Source organism: Cajanus cajan, chromosome 7, assembly GCF_000230855.2.
Source record: "Cajanus cajan strain Asha chromosome 7, NIPB_CcT2T_4, whole genome shotgun sequence".
Taxonomy (NCBI): Eukaryota; Viridiplantae; Streptophyta; class Magnoliopsida; order Fabales; family Fabaceae; genus Cajanus; species Cajanus cajan.
The window spans coordinates 59,508,933-59,529,550 of record NC_138523.1 but is presented as its reverse complement, the minus strand read 5'-3'; the positions used below and the strand labels follow the sequence as shown (position 1 = coordinate 59,529,550).

The window sequence follows — 20,618 nt, the reverse complement described above, 5'->3', positions numbered from 1 at the left end:
ACTAAAAAAACCACTATACAGACGCAAAAATGTAGTTTCACATTCTTTAATTAAGTTAAGTTTAACAAATATTTTTATTAAATAATTATGAGAAAATAGTTATGCATTATGTATAAAATAATTTTACCATTTCATTTAATCACAAATCAAAATATATGATAAATTTGTTAATTTTTATGATAAATACTAAATCAGAATATTTTTATTTATTAATGTTATAGATAGATATGAGTGGTCTAGAAAAATTATATTAAGTATTTTTTTATTCTTTTGACAAGAATTGTGAGTGTGATATTTTTATATATTTAATTATTATTTGTGGTGTTACTGTGAGAGTGAGGATATGTTGTGGTATTAGAAATTAGAGATAGAAAGAGTTTGGTTTGATTGAGAAGAAAACAAGAATGGAAACGTTGGCCTCATCTTCTTCTGCAACTCTTCCTTCTTCCTCTTCTCCCTTTTCAATCTTCCCTTCCACACGAATACCCCTTTCTCCCAAGACTCTCCAATTTCGCTTACCCTCCAAGCGTGCGTATTCTCTTCTATTCACTTCCCCTTTTCCTTTTTGCATCAGATTTCTTCAATTTTCTGATTTCTTTCAGGTGATGATGCTCGCGATTCGGACTCCAACGACAACAATAATCTTCCTATTCTCAGTGATCGCAGCCTTTCCCTTTCTCCTCTCTCCAAAGTACGCTTTTTCCTTTCCCAAAATTTCAACTTCAATCCATTTCTGCGCGTAACTTATCTCTAATTTCGAAGGGTCAATTGCATTTCTTGTAATTGATGCCTGGAATTTGTTCTTGTTTTTCTAGGTTTTTTTTGGTCAAAAACAAATTTTCAATTGTGTTATTCCTTTTCCCAAAATTATGCCTCCGTGCATTTCCAACCCTAAAATAGCTGAAATTTCAAAGGGTCGATTAAAAAAGAAATAAGAATTGATTTTGTTGTCGTGAAAATATTCAACTGTGTTATTCCTTTTCTCAAAATCTGAACCTCAACACATGGATACCTAAATGGGTTATTTGCCTTGTATCAGATGTAATGGAAGAAAAGTTTTGGTTTTTGGTTAATGAAAGTTATTGAATTCTAATAAGAATTTTATGGGGTCAGGATGCTGCAATGGGGCTGGTGCTGAGTGCTGCCACGGGTAGAGGATGGACCACAGGTTCAGGGATGGAAGGGCCCTCTGTTCCTGCAGTTGGTAGGGATAGCGAATCGGGGACGGAGAACATATCCACTTTCCCATGGTCTCTCTTCACAAAATCCCCCAGGAGAAGGATGTTGGTGGCTTTTACTTGTACCATATGTGGCCAGCGAACTACACGGGCTATTAATCCCCATGCTTATACTGATGGCACTGTTTTTGTGCAGGTAACTTTTTGATTTTGTTGATCTTGTCCTCCACCATATCATATATATCGGTAATTTTGTTGGACTGAATTTGGAACCAAATCGTGAAACTCAGTATATACAGTATTGGCCTTGTTCAGTGTGGCACTAATGAGAGTGTGTGCTGCAATAATGGTTTTGCTCCAATTATAATAAAGTGTCTATTGTTGATCTTGACCCCCACCATATCATGTCTCTCTATGTTTTTGCTAATATTTTTAAACTAGACCATTCATTGAATTGGTACTTTTACCAATTCATGGTTTAATGATGTAATGGTAGGTGAACCTCTGTGCGATTGAAATGAAGTTTATCATATATATACAAAAATAAAGCATGTACATGTGTACTGGATTAGTGGTAGAATGGCTTGCCATGTATCACAAAAAGACAAGTTGGATTCCTTCACAGCCAGCTTCAAGCCTTTTTTCAATGTTAAAACAATGAACTGGCTCATGGACAAACAGGCCGGTTTCGTGGTTCAATGGTTCTAAAGCCAGTTTTAAGTTAACAATATATATGGCTTGATCAAACTGGCTAATGTTTAATTGGTGCACACTGGTTTTTAAAATACTGCCTTTTATTGAGTAAACCATCAATTTGATCCTTAAAGTAATGAAATTATATAACTAGTCCTTAAAGTATTGAAAATCTATCAATTTAGTCCCACCTATGACATATTTTACTTATGTTGAGGCACCAATGTGAAGGATTTTTCAATACGTTAGGGACTATGTAGCATGATTTCTAATACTTTAGGGATTATTTATATAATTTTATTTAAGGAATAATTAGGAGAGTGAGAAATAATATAAGGACTAAATTGATGGTTTATTCGCCTTTTTTTATTCTGTTATGTTAGACGGTCATAGAATGAAAAGTCTATGATAGGCTATCTGATCAAATGGTTTTTAGTTATCATAATCTCTTATCAGATATGAGACTTCCATGTATTAGAGGAGACTTGTTTGTTTAATACTAAAAATCGGTAATGTTTATTTTTGGGAACGATAATGTTATAACTTTAAATATTTTAATTTAATATTTTTGACACTATTTTATTTGCTTAAATAACTTATGTGCATATGAGTTTTTATCATATTGTTACATAATCATGTAATATACGTGGTGTGTACAATTCCATCTCCCCCCTGGTTGAACTTTAAAACCAGACTCTGACTAACTTTTTTTGTCATTGTCGTCAGTGCTGTGGATGCAATGCATATCATAAGCTCGTGGATCACTTGAACTTGTTTCAGGAGACAAATTGCTATTTGAATTCAAGTTTTAATTATAAAGGAGAAGGATGGGATGATCTTAAGTTCAGGTATATGGACGATAACGACAATGATGACATATTCCCCATTTCATGAATGAAGTGCCTGCATATGGAGCATATATTTTCACCTGATCATATGGAAGTTCAGTTTAGATATCTTGTATATTCTTTAGGTTGTCATGCTTTATAGTAAAATTTGTCAGACTGGATTATGTTGTATAGTAGATGTTTATATATAGCGTTGTACTCATTTCATTTGTATGATAATCAATTTGATAATGTACTAGATATCGCATAAATATTTCCTTTGCTTCTCTACGTTCTGTGAAATCGATAGGATTTTTTTTTCCTTTGAATTTCTACCATTGCTCACTTGGATAGGATTCTCTGACAGTTCAGCCATTATTATTTATCCTCCATCCTAGTTTTTCATTCATTTTATTTTCTTTACGGGATTTTTCATAGAGTTGATGATGGTATTAGTAACAAAGTAATTACACTTTTGTGTATGTAGACGACTCACGACTGTACAATAGGATTTCTTAGTACCTACTCATAATTAGGTCTCTAGTGTGTGATCTTAGCTGCAGGTGAGGGGGAAAAAAGAAAGGACGCCAACCCATTTCAGTAAAATTTGCTGGTTGATTTTTTATTTTTTACTTAAAATATCTGTCTTGTACTTGCTTGAGCTTATGCATGCAACTTGCATCACAGTAAACTTTCTTGAAAGATGTCTAAGGATGGAATAACCTATACTTAAAAGGTTGATGCTCTGTATTTTTTGTTGATCCTTTTTATCCTTTATACGTCCCTGCTGCCCTTTTAAATAGGTGAAAGCTCAATACAATGGAAAATTGATGCACGGCAGATAGTGAATGGGACTTTTCTTTGCGTAATGATATAATATGAAAATTAACCATCCATTACATGAAATATGAAAATTACAAGGTCCTTGACTAATGACTACGCAGTGGAAACTTGGGAGAAATATACTAGCTAGAAATGTTACAGCATAGGGCTAAGGAAGGGTGTTTATATACAATGATTAATATTGAAAGTTTGAATGGCTAAGTAACTGATGACACCCTATGGTTCTTGAATATATGCCATATTTCCTCTACATAATTGGCAAGAAATCTGTGCTTCTGCAGTTGATTCACCAGATTATATTTCAGAACCAACTTCACGTTCTATTTTCTGTATTTTGCTATTTAGTGTTCTACATCTCTAAGTGCCAAAGCATATATGTCGACTCCAGAATCTAAACTTACAGTGCGATTCCTTCTGCTATCTTTCTAATTTGTCGTCTGATATGCGCTACGAACAGCAATTATGCCGAGACAAAACGAAGCATAAAGAGATTATGTATATTGTTTGAGAAAATTACTAGTCTCCACCTTAGACCAAAGTATCCGTGCAGCGGTTGCTGCTAATTTTGCCACCCGCAATAGTAGTATCAGCGCGGATCATTAGACTCTGAACAAATGCTACCATCTGAAATACAATTGCGATGTGTTAAAGTGCATAACCCAGGAAGTTGGCAGAACCAATTAACAAATGATTTTGAAAAATTCAAGCAATCAGCAAATGAACCTAGAGAAACTACATGCCAAATCTTGTTAATGCGCATGCAAGTTACTACTGCCATTTATTAGTGTTCAAACATCCAAATCTTGGGCGTAGGAATCAATTCTCTAGTTCTCTAAATAACTAACCGCATTAAATGATGGATCTAATATTGATGGAAAGATCATCTTACCAGGGCTAGCCCAAGGCACATTAGACTGAAGCCAGGAAAATAAAACGGTGCTTCTTCGGACAGGAACAAGGCTGCATACGATGGATGGAGAAGCTTATTAGTTTTTTTTTTCTTCCTTCTAATTCAGTAGCACTATATATGCCCTTAGATTTTGCACCTTAATAAAGTTATACCTGTGAGTGGACTGAAAATTAACGGAGCAATGATGTTGGCGATGGAATTAATTCCTGAAAGACATCCTTGAACCATTCCCTAAATCAAAGAATGGTCAGTTAGATTAAAAGCAAAAGGAAGAGACAAATTTTGAATACACAAATATGAAGTATAACGAAGTTGTCACTCAAGGCTACAATGTAACTTTTAACTACAGAAATATTGTATCAGTTTTCAATATTAGAATCTGAACTTTCAGAGAACTTAATTAAGCAAATGTGTAAAATGCAGGATACCTGTTCAGTAGGCCCGACTTGCTTCGATGCAATGCTGCATAACTGTGCCAACCACGTTGTGAGAGATCAATATAGTATTCAAAGTAAAAAAACAAAAACAATTCGGTTGAGTGTAACAGATACAAGCAAGAAACTTACACTTGGGCGCACAAAAACTGCAAAAGCAGAGCAACCTGCTAGAGCATACGGAACCTGCATGGTTTTTGACAGTATTTGAGGCTTGTTAGTTTCTAAAAGAGAGAAGCGAAAACGACAAGGTGTTAGAAGATAATTACCCATGCTTCCCATGATATGCTGTAGATAAAGATCTGCATAGCATCATATATATTGTGAAACGTCATTATTAGTCTCACTGTGGTCATTTGTGATAACTTATAAATGAAATTTTGGGAAGAGTGAGACTTGAACTTACATTTATGCAGCTAATTAAGAGCCCTGTGGAGAGCAGCTTCTCCTCTCCTATAACAGGCACTAAAATGGGCATGAAAAATAGCTGCAAGTACACAAAGCTAAGTAGCCAACCCCAAATAACTTTTCCAATTGAATTTAGGGAAACCGAAAATATTGAATTGATTAAAGAACACTTTAAAATAACAGGCAAGTAGCTATGCTAAAACTCATGGCGTACTTGTGTCAGAGTGGCTCCAATTCCCATAATCATCATCAAATCAGCAAACTGGTTCTTGTTGAATTGAAAACGTGCCTTTAAATAATACTGCATGTAGTATGAAATTTAATTAATTAGGCTGTACAATAATATCAGTATCCGATAAAAGTTGAATACTCCAAATAAAATTGAAGTTTTATCTCCATAACCTATATTATCTTTAACACAAACATTCATTATGCAAATTAATAGATGAAATTTCAATTCTGATTAGAGAATAATATCAAAAATACATGAGGAACTGATGCATAAACTCAACATAAATAATATCAATCTCACTATTTGACCATGTTCTGTAGAAAAAGTAGTATATTACCAGCAATACAGCCATCAAGCCACCATCTGCAAGACTATTGAAAAATGAAACAATTGCTGCTTGCGAGAATGTGGGACTGCAAAAAATGTAAGATCCAACAACTCTTATCTAAGTAGGTTGCCAGCAACACTAATTAATGCAATGCCTTACGTACCTAATCTTAAGCAAACAAATTATATCCCCCACTGAGGGCAGTTTCTTGAATGTTCCTGTTGTCCTTTGGGATGAACATGAACCATCTTCAGCACATGGTTCCTCGCCCTCTTTCAATAATGGCTGTTTGATGGCACCAGCAGGCACACTATCCTTAAGGAAAATTCTCATGTACACCAATCCAATCATTGACAAGGCTGAAGCAACCTGAATAATAAAAAACAAATGGTTAAAATGATGTAGGAAAATGAAATGGTATGGAAGCATAGTAGAGAGGAGAATGGGACCTGAAATGTTAAAGAAGTGGATAGGAAACGTGCGACTAATGTTCCACCAACGAATGATGCTGATCCAACACCAGCTAGTATTCCGAATGCGGATGTTCGTTTCCCATCTGGAACCTTGTCTGCCTATATTACATGTTAATGTTATATCATATCATATCATTATTTGATTTCACTACCAAACAAGAATTTACTCTCTGTGTATTAATTTATAGGTTAATACCACATATGCAAGAGCCAAGCATTGGAAGCTCCCTTCTCCTGCCATGGCAGCAAGAGTTTTCACTCCATAGTACGCGTAGAAGAACTTCGTCTCCCTGCTATATGCCAATATCACTGCAACATCATAAAATAATATTTACCCAATTAACCTTGATAATGTAGTTATGCATTTCACTTTTAATCACTTCAAATTATTCAGAAGATTTATGTTATCGATAACCGTTAATATTAAGGTTGATCTATATCAACAGTATATAGGGGTATCTATGTAATGTTACAAATAAATGCTTTTTTGAACATCGGAAATGGGGCATTAAGGATTTCTTTTTTATTCTTGTTTGGTTCGTAATATGCATGCATGCTTCAATGATTAGGCTTCCCACGAAGGAAACACACCCATGAATTTGTCAATAGCGCATTCTGACGAGTTTTTTCTTTTGGAAAATAAAAAACCAGAATACTGATCACCGTTTGAAGAATATTGTTTTTTAACATATTTTTATTATTGTTTAAAAATTATAAATAAAACTCATTAAATACTGCTGACAAATGAATGGGCTTATCAACTAGAAACAGTGGTTAACTATACACCGAATAAAAAGCAGTCATCCACTAATAATTATATATGTTGAAATATGACAAAACTGAATAAAGCTCACAGATTCGTGTGATGACTGTATTTGTGAAAGCATATAACTAAAAGAAACAGGTGGGACTGGATCTCACAAATCTCCCTTTCTTATAACAGTCAAACAATTTGAGGGAAAAAAAAAGCTCTACAAGCATGAAATAATAAAAAAGAATTGTGAAATGAATTACTTAATATATTGTGGGTAGGAGTAAAAATAGGTCACATAGTCTGTTAGGACTCGTGATTTAACTTTTTCATTAAAACGGAGAGATTTTATGTTTTTAAAAATAAATAACATTATATATTAAATATTCATTTATAATTAACATTTTATTTTATATATGTTTAATATTTAAATTTATTGATCTATTTATAAACCTTATGCAACTTTTAAATAAGTTAGATTAAACTTTAAAAATTAAATCTGTAACAAATAAATAAACAAGATCTGTTGCATGCGGTGGAACTTGATAAAGGTTATTATGGTAGAATGAATGATATACCGTGAGGAATGACAGAGAGTGTGAGAGGAAGCGTGATCAATGCTTTCCTGCCATATCGGTCGGACAAGTTTCCTATTAATGGCGTCATCACCACTGACCCCACTCCAGCCATCTGCAACATTTTTGTTAGTGGTAGTGTTAGTGCTCTTTCTTTTTGACATCGTCTCCTGCTTCACCACTAACGTCAAATACACATGCTAGTGCCTACTGTACTGGATATATATTTATCCACACACCACACACCACACACCACATCCAAACTAAGATATATATGCTTCTCATGAAATTATGTATCATAACTAATTTTAATTTACGTCTCACAAGTATGGATGTCATTCATGCCCACAGCAGCTAAAAAGCCAAAGTAACTACTAATTAACTAGCACGTGTTGATTAAAAAAAAAGATACATATTTCAAGTTTAACCTAATTAAAAAAACTTGTAAGCTTCCGATTTAAGGACAATTGAAAATTGAATAGAACGAAATATTTGACTTTAATTTGTTTACTCTTTATACCAATTAATGTTGAGGTTGACTAAATTGGTAGGATTTCATAGACTATATGACTTTAACTATGGTGTCTTGTTAAAACTTAAAACATTGGGAACTATCACATAGCATTGTTGGGTCCGAAAAGGATAAGCACTTCATCAGCTGATCCATTGTTACGTGTATTTTCAACCGCTCGACGCACTTGAGATAATAAGTAAATACAAAGTGAAATAGCTGAGTGAAACTAACACTAGATAGTCATTAATAATAAATATAAATAAATTCTACATCAATAAAATAAAAAAAGAAATAATGATTTATTATAAAGTAAATATTTATTTTAATGATTAAAACGTTTTTTTAAATGATGGTTAAAAGTAAAATTACGAAAAATTAAACTTGAAACAGACAATATCTCATCCCAATTAATAATATTGTAAGAACTTAGTTCCAAAACGGAACTCTCATATATTTGTAAAGCCAAATTCATCTTAATTTATACCGAAAGCCTTCCGAAGGTGATATGTAGTTAATCCAATTCTGTACATAACATATCGATGAAATTGTCCTCGACCGGAGGTAACCCTCTTTCAAAGAAATTAATTACCATTTTAATCGGACAAATTCTTTGAGAAGCTAGTTTTAAATGTAGATTTAAGTCTAATTTAACGTTATATAGTGGAGTTGTAAGATAAGAGTGATTGTAAGAAAAGAGTTATTATGATAATTAGAAAATGAAAGAGAGAGAGAGAGAGAAAGATATACTCACAGCTTGTTGAATGCCAGAGAGATAAATGGCAAGGGAGCAGTGGTCTTGACCAGGGCAGAGTGCAGCCATGGTAACATCGGTGATTGCAGGAAGAGCTATGACACCACCAAACCCCGTCAGAAACATTGTCACAAAAAGGTGACTCAAGCCCCCTAAGCCTAACCCCTCCATTCCAAAACACAATAACAAGAATGTTGGTTATTGTACTTGTATACTCACAACACAAGCTCTAGAATGGCTGGTACACTAGCTTAAATATAACAAGTTTGTGTATATGTATATGTAAGTGTGTTGTTTCTTACTTAGTTGGTTCGGTTGCTTTTGTTTTTTACTCAATTCGATAGTGATTGTGGAGTCAGAGAGTGACCAAAGAGACAGAACACAAGATTCCAGTTGTCCTTTTACGATATTAACACAAAGCAAAGCAAAAGGACCACGAGACGTAGCTTCCAAGTTTTTGTAGTATGTGCGTCGTGCGAGAAGACCCTTTTGGCGAAACTTCATTCTTTGTTGGATTTCCGTATTGTGTCTGTAAAATCCATAGTCTCATGTCATGTCATGTGTGAGGTGGGGCGCAAATAGCAATTGCAATGCAAACCAGATCTTCGTGTAAACGTCAAGTTTTGCCTCTATTTTCAACACATGGCGTGACTTCTCTTTCTTTCTAGCTCTTGCTTTATTAATTGCAAACAACTCTTATTTCTTTTTTTAGTTTAGTTAGCTACTGTTACTCCATAATAACTCTTCCTAAGTACTTCAAACTAGAAAATCATTGGAGGTCTACATTTTCCTTCACTAAGAGTAGTTGAGTGTTCATACAGTACGTATTAAGTTTAGCTAAATAAAGGAGGAGAATTAATGGATTGCGTCAACAGTGTAATTAGAAGCTAATTGATAATGACAGAAAGATAAAGTGAGCGGAGTGATGCTTGGAGTGAAAGACACTAATTAAGTTTATCATTGAACTTAGTTAATAGAATAATAGTTCACTAAGTTATCCAATAGTATCCCACACAACACAAACAGATAAGATAAATAGTTCCACTTATAATTTTTAATTTCTCTATTCAACTTCCTAAGCATGCTTCATGTGTCTATAATGCGTAAATAACTTAAACAGACAAGAACGTGAAATGACCTATGAAGTTTCCTGCACGAAATAGTTAAATCACCATTATTAAAGTTATGATATGCTAATTAGTTGAAGGACAACGACTTAAAACCCATATTAGTTACTCTGATTGAATGCTTTGCAATTCTATATTCAAGAAAAACAATGGGATCATTGGGGTCCATTAATTTCTTCCTCAAAAAGAGAAAGCAAACAGTGGGATTATTCAATGTGTCACCAAAAAGAGAAATATCACGCAAACTAGCTTCGTTTTCTTTTTCAATTCTTTTAATTAACCCTCTTTATGTACACTACTGTATATATATTATACTATAAGAATATACTTTTCGAAAGAGATTACATTTTGACTCGGTAAAATCTGACTCATTAATACCATTATTTGATACAGCATACATATGCCATAGTAAATTAAAATTTAAAAATGTGTTAAAATAATAATAAAAATAGTTAAGTCCGTATTGAAAATTCTAATGTAATTTTAAATTTGAATTAAACGTACTTATATAAGCGTCATGGAAGAATTAAAAGCAAAGGATTCTGTATCTATTCTCAAAAGGAGTGATGATGGTTATTTTGCCACTTTAAACAAAGAAGCGAAGAATACTTTTGTTTTTTTGGCTGAAAGGGATGAATCCAGAATACTTCCGCAGCGGTTGAAGTATCATTATATAACTCCATGCGTGTGGTTTAGTGATAGAGGTTGATCCATGCTCAAATAATCAAGGGTGTGGTTTAGTGATAGAGGTTGATCCATGCTCAAATAATCAAGGGTTCGAATCCTGATTGTGTATGCAGCCACACTAAATCTGGGAAGTGCCTCCAACGTAACAAGGAGATTAGTTACTGCTATCAGCCGTGGATACTTCAGGAAAAAAAAAAAAAAAATATCTTCATATTTATTTTATATGATCTCACTGTTTTTTTTTTTTTTTTTCCCTTTTCACGATAGTATCTTATTTCCTTTTTTTTATTTATTATAATAATAATATTTTTTTTCTTTCATGATTGGGATTGTCTGCATTTACACTGTCTTATTTGTTATGGATCAGAAGTAGAAGTGATTATACTTTTGTCATAAGTTAGCGGTCAATTCCGGGGTTTAATTGTGGTATGGGTCACTCTGGAAATTGTGGGCCCGAATTGGAAATGGCCCAAACAACAAGACGAACTCAACTGACCCAATCAAATTAATCCTCGTATTTGGTCCAAAAACAAAAATAGAGAAAAAATACTACTGGGATAAATATGAGGATAGGGAAGAAAAAAATATTTGAGCAGGTAATGAGAAATAAAATAAATTTTCATACAAATAGTATTCAATGTTTTCTAGTGGGTCTACATAGTAATAATATATGTAATTTAAATAGATTAAAAATTATATGATTAAAATTATTTAATTAAAATTTAAGAGATTAAAATCATTTCATTGTGATATTTAAAAGACTAAAAATATATTTAAATTAAATATTTTTTATATAAGATAATTATTTGAATTTATATATATAATTTTTTTTAAGAAGAGATACTTAATGTTACATATCACATATTAAAATCACTTTTAAAAGTTAAAAAAATGTACGTATCTAAACATAAATTAACATCTGTTTTATTAAAACTACATTTTTGTCCAATTAATATATTTATTTATTTATTAAAAAAAGTTAAACGAAATAAAATATGTTGTGTAAAAGAGATATGTTGGGTTTGTCCTTAAGAAAAAGAAATGATGGATGAGTTATCTTTTTCGTTTCCTATTTCTTATCCTTAAGGATTGATGAGATTGTGAGGTTTGGTTGGCTGAGTTGAGTTCGTAAGTCTTGCTGTTTGAGTCACTTGTCTCTCATTAAACCCCCGAAGTAGACTGCGTGGTTCCCGACAAATCCCGTTGAGCTACTTCATCCTTAACCTAAATATCCAAAATGTTTCATATACTTTTCACATGACACTGCCATAGCATGTCATGTTTCAAAATTAATTTACATAACTAAATATGAAGAGCAGTGCAGTAGTACAAGGTTTCATACACTTGCCATTTCATTAATGTCCCCACTACTATGGAGCTCTCAATTTCGTCATTTTGCCACAATCCTCTCAACATTCGTTACCTAAGGTTGACACTTGGTTATTGCAGCTTTCGTCTTATAATTTTCCTTTTCATCTTACACTATGCTTCACAACTTAATTACGATTTTATGAGATGACCTAACAAAGGCCCTATAAGTACAAAGAAGAATGTGGACAAAATACTATTTGACATTTATCATAAAAATAAAAAAAAGTAACGTTAACGTTATATCATTTTAGAAATTCTTCTTTATTTCTTTATCCATGAAAATAAAATTTGATTCTAAGAGATTTACATTATTAGTACACCATATTAGTTCTTCTAATAATTTATGAATTGATTTAAAAATATAAAAAAAATTATCTAATAAATAAGAAGTCTAGTTATTAATAAGATAGAATATAAGAATATTTATTTTGTTTAAAATATGTTATTTATTATTGAATTAATTTCGTGTGTGAAACTTATTAAATTCACAACTTTTATTTGTTAAAAAGAGTTATTAAAGATCTAAAAGAAAGATAAGAACTATATATAATTTACCAATTTAAATATTAATGACTGTATTAAAAAAAATAGAGTTTTAGACAACCGTTACACCGAATTTATGTGAAGAAGGTTCCATTCTTAGAAAATAGTAGTAGAATTGTTCTCACACTTTGAGAAATATTTACACATTCACATGGCTGTAAGCATTAAATAATATCCAGTGAGGTTCAGCAGGGACGATTCATGTTAAAATAAAAATAAAAAATCTAAAACTTTAAGCCTTTTGAAATTATTCACAGCAAAATCTGATGTTGACATAAACCATATATAACGTTAACATATAATATATAACTTGACGTTAAAATTGAATTTGACATTCAACAAAATTTATTAGCCATGATCTGTTCTCTACCCTGTACATATGCAGTTAGGCTGCGGAATGAAAAATCTAGAAAGTGTACAGAATTCAACTAAAACTTGTCAAACAGGGCGACCCAATAAATACGATTAATTAATGACAGCTACGTGTCTATTTTTTTTTTCACAAACTACATAAATGGACACAAATAAAGAAAAGGCTGATACGAAACCCAGGTAGTCATTGAAACATTGAAGGAAAGATTCAAGAGAATTATAAATTTGAAATAGAATAAACTAAAGTAAACAGGGCTAAATTATTAGAGAAATTTAATAGGAGACCCTAGCTAAGCTATGTTGTGGGAAAATTTTTGGGTCTGAATTCTCAGGGCATCTCTAACACTAACTCTCCACCATAACTGCCAACTATTATTCGCAATTGTTTTTAACACCTCCACCAACAACCTAACTAGCAATTATTCTCCCTTTGTAGTTTGTAGATAAGTTAACACGCTTACTTAACTTGAAAATTTTTCCACTCCATGCAAACGTGTTATTTTCATTAATAACAAAAACAAAACTTATGTACAATACATATATATATTATTTATTGATGATGTTTTTTTAATCAGAATTCAAATTTTACTTGCACGTTAACATTTAATAAAATAATTTATTACACTTATTTCTGAAATGAAATATCGATTCTTATAAGAGGACGACATCAATATTGTATGTAAGTTTTATACGATAAAAAGGGTCGCAAACTTCAACAGAGAGCATGTGAGTGGTTGGAGAACTTAAATTCAATAGTATTTATTAGTTCAGTATTGTAGTTCGAAGATTTATCCATAATAATTAATGGCACCTCCCTCTATATATTTTACTCATTGACTCTGTTTAATAATTTAATACAGCACGGAATGCCAGATAACGAGAGCAATATATTTATTATGTTAGATTCATCCATCATCTCTATATATACAAGGCTAGCTGATTGGCGAAAAGCAGCTTCAGCTTTCATAATTCATATCCATATATCGCTAATAGTGACATATATTTGTTGACATATCAAATTGTCGTTAAGGATCAAAGGATGGAGTTAAAGGGTGTCTCGATGAGGAGAGGGTATGAGTTGTTGAAAGGTTCGATGCAAAGGAAGAATAGAGCTAAGGGTGTGATGGAAGGGACGGTTCCAATTCCAAAGGGAAATGGAGTTGTTTCATGCACCGAGGAAGGTGGAGGGGTTGTAAGGGTGAAGATTGTGGTGAGAAAGAGCGAGTTGAAGCAGCTAGTGGAAGTCATGAATGGTGTCAAATCAACAATGTCTGTGTCTTCAGTGGAACAACGATTGAATCTGTTGTGGAAGAAAAAGTATAGCAATGGAAACCACCACAAGTGCTGGAGTCCTGTCCTACAAAGCATCCCTGAAGAGAACTTAGTTTATTAAGAGCATATTTGGATATAAATTTAGAAACACTTTTCAGAGTTTCTCTACTAAAAAATATTATTTATTTTTCATAGAAAAACTCTTAAAACTATTTCTAATTTATATTAAACAAACTCTTACTCTATGGATTATCTCTATTGTTGGTTTTGGTTGGCTAATGTATAACTTTAAGTCATTTTTGCAACTTCAACCAAAATAAACAAGTTTAGCTTATGTAATGTTACCAATTAAAGAGATGATTTTGATGATAGGAAAGGTTTTCATAGTGTGAATAGGTTAGAAATCATTTTAAATAAGTTTATTGCAAAAAAAAAATCAATTATATATATGTTTATCAATGATTCTATGATAGTATAAATTTGTATCTTTCAAGGCTTATGAGTTGATAAGCAACTTGAATTTTAGCTTTTTCTTCCTTTGACTCAAGACGAGTGGGTTATGTACTTTTTTGAACAAGTTAGCAAAAATATAGCTTGATTAGCAACCTCATTCACCCTTAGGCTCAAGGCTGGCTAGTAACTTGTGTATTCTTTCACTTCTAAACCAACTATATCTAATTGTGTATCCTATTTTGAAATATGTATAAACCACAATAATGTACCGACTCTTGGTTAGTTATGCTGATTATCTTGTGATTGAATAAGATAATTACTACTACATACATTAAAGAATAGGTAAACAAAAATATTCTCTCTTGTAATTAATTCAGATAATCGTAGACTGGTTGAAGTTCAAATTCTCCTAACATCTGAAAAGAAAAATAGGTAACCAAAGCCATCAGACCGAGAGAGGGTTATATGTGATCGGGAAAAAGTTATACAAAAAGTACATTTCAATTAATTATTTAAGAAAAAAAAACTTGACTAATTATAACAAAATGTATACATGCGAGTATGTTGTGGATGTCACTACACATGCATTTGCATTTATGATTGTTTTTATGATTAAGATTATTTGCAGTTAATTCTTAATGCAGATAATCGGGACCCATATATATGATTGCAGCTTGCAGGGGAACTTTTTTTATTGTTTTTATTTTCCTTCAAGTTTGTATGTATTTATTTACTACTACACATCTAATTTAGTCTCCAAAAGATATTATAGAGATGGTTGATATATATGTTCCTAAAATATTTCTTGTAATATTTAGTTATCTAATTTTAACTCCATTATGTAAGTTAATTAGCTATTTCATTATATTTAATTACTAATTTTATTAATTTTTTGAATAATCAACAATTAAGTATTAGATTGACATTTATTTTCTCTCTTTCAATTAGTTTTTTTTACTCTCCTAATCACTTAATATAAGTTATAATATAAGGTTTTGGTAATTTTCAATCAATAACAAACATTTTGTCATATTTAAATATTTTAGTCATGGGTACTCTGATCAAAATGGAAGGCTGTTGTTAGGTTTCGTAAAATTTTCTGTAGTTGAATTTTTCTGTCTCAAACATCATTAATTTCTTTGTTTATTTTGGCTACATGTTTAGGATTGTAAATCCTAAATTATTAAAATAATTTAGAATTTAGCAAAATGAGTAATTGTTCAAAAATATCTAAATTAAGGATGTGTCAATTAAATATAGATATTTTTATTATGTTTAATAAATTGTAAAACTCTATTAGAAAAAAAAAAGAACTTAGTGCTAATAATATTCATTATTAACTAAAAGAAAAAATGCATGTCAACATAACAATTAATCTTTGATTTTATAAAACTGACAGAATTAATAATTAAATATAACAGAAGAATTAATACAAATAAATCATGTATCAAGAATCAGATTTGAACTAGTAACACCAGAATTTTTAATCCTTTCCTCTACTAATTTTGAGCAATTACAACCGTTCTTGACGCATAAGTTTCATCTTTTAGTTTAAAAGATTATAATGAATCAAATTAACTTAAGTCAAAAAAGACAAATATATATATATATATATATATAAGTGAATTTCAATAATAATAATTATTTTGTATAGTTAATAATACATATGAGAGTTACGTGAGAAAGTTGAAATTTAAGAACTTAAATATTAAAAAAAAAAACAATTTCAAGACCCTATCGATCAAATTTATCATCTTTCACGGATAAAATCGAATATTTATTCATTTATTTATAATAAGGGTTTTTTCTCGTTGTTCAAACTTCAAAGGCATTACGACAAGTACAAAAAGGGTTATTTAACGAACCAAATAATGATGATTGTAACCAACTAATCATTTTCTAACGATTCTGTATGAACTGTGTGCTGTTCATTTAAAGGAAAATCAATAAGAAAAGGACAAGTCATATATATAAAGTTACGAATAATTAATTCAGTTATGAGTTGTATTATACCGATAACTAACTTAATGAATCTCAACCAAATTAAAGAAGAAAAAACGAGTTCGTTAATATTTTCAAATATTTTTTATTAACAGGTTTGATGACCCAAACTAGTCTAATCATAATATTAGTTCAAATTATTAAAAAAATTGAAAAGCCTAAACCAACCCAAAGCATTTAATAAAGCATACCCCACATGTACCCACCTAAATTGTTTTTAAATTTAAATTTATTTTTATTTTTATTCTTTGTGAAAGGAATGAACGGTTAGGATTATAAACAGTAATTTTAGATTTTAGAGATAAAAATTAAAAAAAAATATTTTTAAATGATCAAAACTAAAATTTATTTATTTTACATAAATCAAAAACAGTGCTTCGAAGTTTTAGAGAAATAAAAAAAAAATTTATAAGAGTCAAAACAAAATTTACTCATTTTACATGAATTAAAAATGTATTTAAGTATTATTTTTATAGCTCTTTCTTCTAATTTTTGGTTGCCATATCTTATTTTATTTTCCTCTTATTTATCTTTTTAAGATATGTTCAAAAAAAATGTGCTTATGAATATAATTTCTCTTTTAGCTATTTTTTTATCAAGTTTTTTTAAATTATTTTATATCTCTTAATGTTTCATTTTTTAATACTCTACATTAACAAAGCATATTAAGAGTTTATCCATGCATGGTTAATAAATTATTTCTCTTGGTTCCTCTTAATTCAAAATTCTAACTCCACCCTTTCACGTAATACTTTTAAAGTAAATATGCTGAACAAATTTATCATTTATGTTTATAAAAGTATCTAAAGAATGATCATGAGAGGTAATATTTGCATAAATATTTTTGACATGATTATTATATTGTAGGGTTTGAATTTTGTATGTGCACTTTGCACAAATTTTATTTTTTTAAATTAGTGTGCATCTTGTACTAGTTGATTTCACAGTAATAATACTTCTTTATTTTTTTTTAATATCATTTATGACTATATTTGATTGTATAACAATATAACAAATTATAACATTGTTAATGTATTTTTTTTATTATTAAATTCTATATTCAATGTATACGTATTATGTTTATAAACATATATTAAAATCATATTTAATATAATTTTAAGTGATTGGCAATAGTACTTTTAAAGATTATGAAATTATGAATAAGATGTATTAAATAAAAGTGAGGTCAACATTATTTATTAAATTTTAATTAAAAAAAAGCGCATTAAGAAGATGCTCTTATAGTATTATTAATGTTTTCTTTTATAACGTTAGGATTTTAGAGAAAATTACCACCCCATATGAGAAAGGAAGAATTATACGAAATGTTGTGAATGTAAACATAAAGGTTAGAGTCGCATTAAATATTTTAAAATAATGAATATCCATTTACATAACGTCAAACGAGGATAAATAAATTTGCGTCCCCCCCTTTTTTTTAAGGAGAATTTCTGCGGTACCTTCTATAAAAGAAGGGTATTGGTATTGTTGATGATGCGTCATTTACGTGTAAATCCAAGTCATTTATAATTTTTTAATTATTTAAAATTCACATCTACATCGAAGTTCACGTTTTTTAATTTTTTTTCGGAATGTTTCTGGCTTCTTGTTTCTTCCCTCTCTGCGGGCCGGCGAGCGAGACGACGAAGGCGGAGACTGCGATTGCCGGCTAGTCGTGGAGGAGGAGCGTGGCGGAGAGGGAGAGGACATCAAAGTAGCCGTGAAAAGTCACGGTGGCGCCAGGGGTGACGAAGAGTGACGTTGGTGACGGTTCCCGAACCGGACAGGACGCATAAGCCCGTGTTCTTTCTACGGCTGAACTGGCAAAGAGGTTAACGGAGAACACAACCTGCTCGACTTTCTCCCTAACGACGGCCATGGAGGGGTTGGGGGGATGGCGTGGACGGAGGCTAGAGTGGAGGAGGATCTTGCACTGGAAGTCGAGGGAGGAGAGGAGGAAGTCGGTAAGAGTGGACTAGTTGAAGTAGACACAGGTGAGGAGGGGGACAATGGCAAGAGTAGTCTATGATGCAGATTTGGGTCGAGTCATGATGCAGATGATGGATATGAAGACTACCTAAACCCTAAAAATAAATAATATAAAAAAGTTAAATAAAAAAAATAGAATTTATTTAAATGACGTGTACATTTATATTAAATACAGTATCAAAATCTCTCATTTATTGAGGGTACAGTAGTAACTCCCTTAAAGATGTTGCGTGCGTTAAAAAGAATTTTTGTTCTCAACACTTACGATAATGGTTAAAAGTTAATAAATAAAAACATAGTGTTTGTTAAAAGATGCGATATTTAATGTGAGTAATAAAATCGTTGTCGTTGGTCATTGTTTTGGTGGTGTCTTGGTCTTTTATGGAAAAAACACCACATTTAATCTTCCTCAAGTCAATCACCAACCAAAAACTCCAGCTGATCCAATACCAAATTTGGTCACTAATGAAACCAAGAGCTTTTTCTCGTTTCACAATGACTCTCGTTCGGATTGTTGACTCTGCAGGTTCCATGCAAGATGCACTCTTCGTGTTCCACAAAATATTTGTCTGCAATGTCATGATCAGAGGGTATACTATACGTAATACGGATAATGTCACGCACCCATTAGGAATCAAAACCTGGGCTGAATTGTTAGAGTTGTCATATATAATGTCTAAAAGATTCATCGCAACTTGATCAAGGTGGGTGTGGATGCAGATGTTTATATTTGCATTCCACTCATTGTTATTCATGGCAAGCTTGTTTCGAGAAGTTACACAAAAAAATTTATAATAAGCTTTGGGAGAAACGAGAGTATTTGTGAAATTTATAATCCGAGAGTCATATATATATAAAATTGATAATAGAATTCCATTTATTGTCACAAATTAAATGAGTCGAGTTGAAATTTAGTTAAAATTAATATACATTTTTTTTATAATCCGACTCAACTCAAATTCATGATAAAAGTTGATTTGATCCATCAGATTGAATTCTTTTGACACTTCTAACACTCATAAACTTTCTTCTTTCTAGTGCTTAAATTGGACTTGGTTTGCAAAACAAGTCTATCCAAGGACTTGCCACAAAGAAAAGCATTGTACTTCATTCATTGCTGGAACTTGACCTTTTTGACATGTATGTTGAAATTGATACACTAAAATTGACATAATTAACTTTTAATTAGATAAGGATGCTGAGGAATTAGTGATAGAGTGATCTATTACAAATTAAATTATAAGTATAGAATATGAATCATAAGTTTGACCAAACAAACTAAATATAGATATTTAACTTGTATCATATAAAGAATTTTACAGTACAACATGAAATTTCATGATTGTTGTATATGTATATTTTAAATTATTTGAAGAACTAGGAACAATTCCTATTACAAGCTTCCTTCTGGCCTATGCCAAATTTGACTTCATTAAGAGATTACTAGAAACCCATTAGAAGTTGACAAGTTAATCTGACTAGAATTTTCAATTGACTTTCCTAAAGCAAGTTAATCTCACCCAATCCTTTTGTGGTGGATCGATGGTGGGGAGGATTGACCTGTGTTGCCCCCCTAGCTTAGTATGATTCAAGTCTAATGTGAATTACTAGGTCAGAAACTTCAGACAATGACATGTAAATTTCTAGGTCATATGTTTGTTGATTTGTTAATTTCAGTCTAATGTGAATTTTCATCTTTATTCATGCCGCTCACGTTTTTATTCAATATAAACTAATGATATGTTAATTATTCGTCAATTTAGTCTACATAATTTGTGTAGACGACATTTGACCAAGAATTTATCAAAATGTTTGCAGAATTCAAAGGTGGCTATATTGAATGAAGTAAAATCGTAATACTCATGCTTCGAGGATGACAAACATCT

General features: G+C 31.4%; 2 protein-coding genes across 2 annotated transcripts; one reads left to right on the top strand and one right to left on the bottom strand.

Annotated features, from left to right (window-relative positions):
- The first annotated feature begins 336 nt into the window (after positions 1-336).
- LOC109796994 (Zim17-type zinc finger protein) lies at positions 337-2,989 on the top strand. The gene is made up of 4 exons (XM_020356873.3): positions 337-528; positions 603-691; positions 1,114-1,374; positions 2,598-2,989. The coding sequence occupies exons 1-4, from the start codon at positions 405-407 to the stop codon at positions 2,763-2,765; spliced, it is 642 nt and encodes a 213-aa protein (XP_020212462.1). The 5' UTR covers positions 337-404; the 3' UTR covers positions 2,766-2,989.
- A 583-nt stretch (positions 2,990-3,572) lies between these two features.
- Positions 3,573-9,459, bottom strand: LOC109796725 (uncharacterized). Its single transcript, XM_020356485.3, has 14 exons — positions 8,918-9,459; positions 7,656-7,767; positions 6,523-6,635; positions 6,303-6,425; positions 6,017-6,222; positions 5,863-5,938; positions 5,508-5,594; positions 5,292-5,372; positions 5,155-5,187; positions 5,018-5,071; positions 4,880-4,921; positions 4,604-4,682; positions 4,431-4,501; positions 3,573-4,165 (listed from the first exon to the last, which is right to left on the bottom strand). Exons 1-14 carry the CDS (start codon positions 9,086-9,088, stop codon positions 4,070-4,072), a joined length of 1,344 nt encoding a protein of 447 aa, XP_020212074.1. The 5' UTR covers positions 9,089-9,459; the 3' UTR covers positions 3,573-4,069.
- Between the last annotated feature and the right edge of the window lie 11,159 nt (positions 9,460-20,618).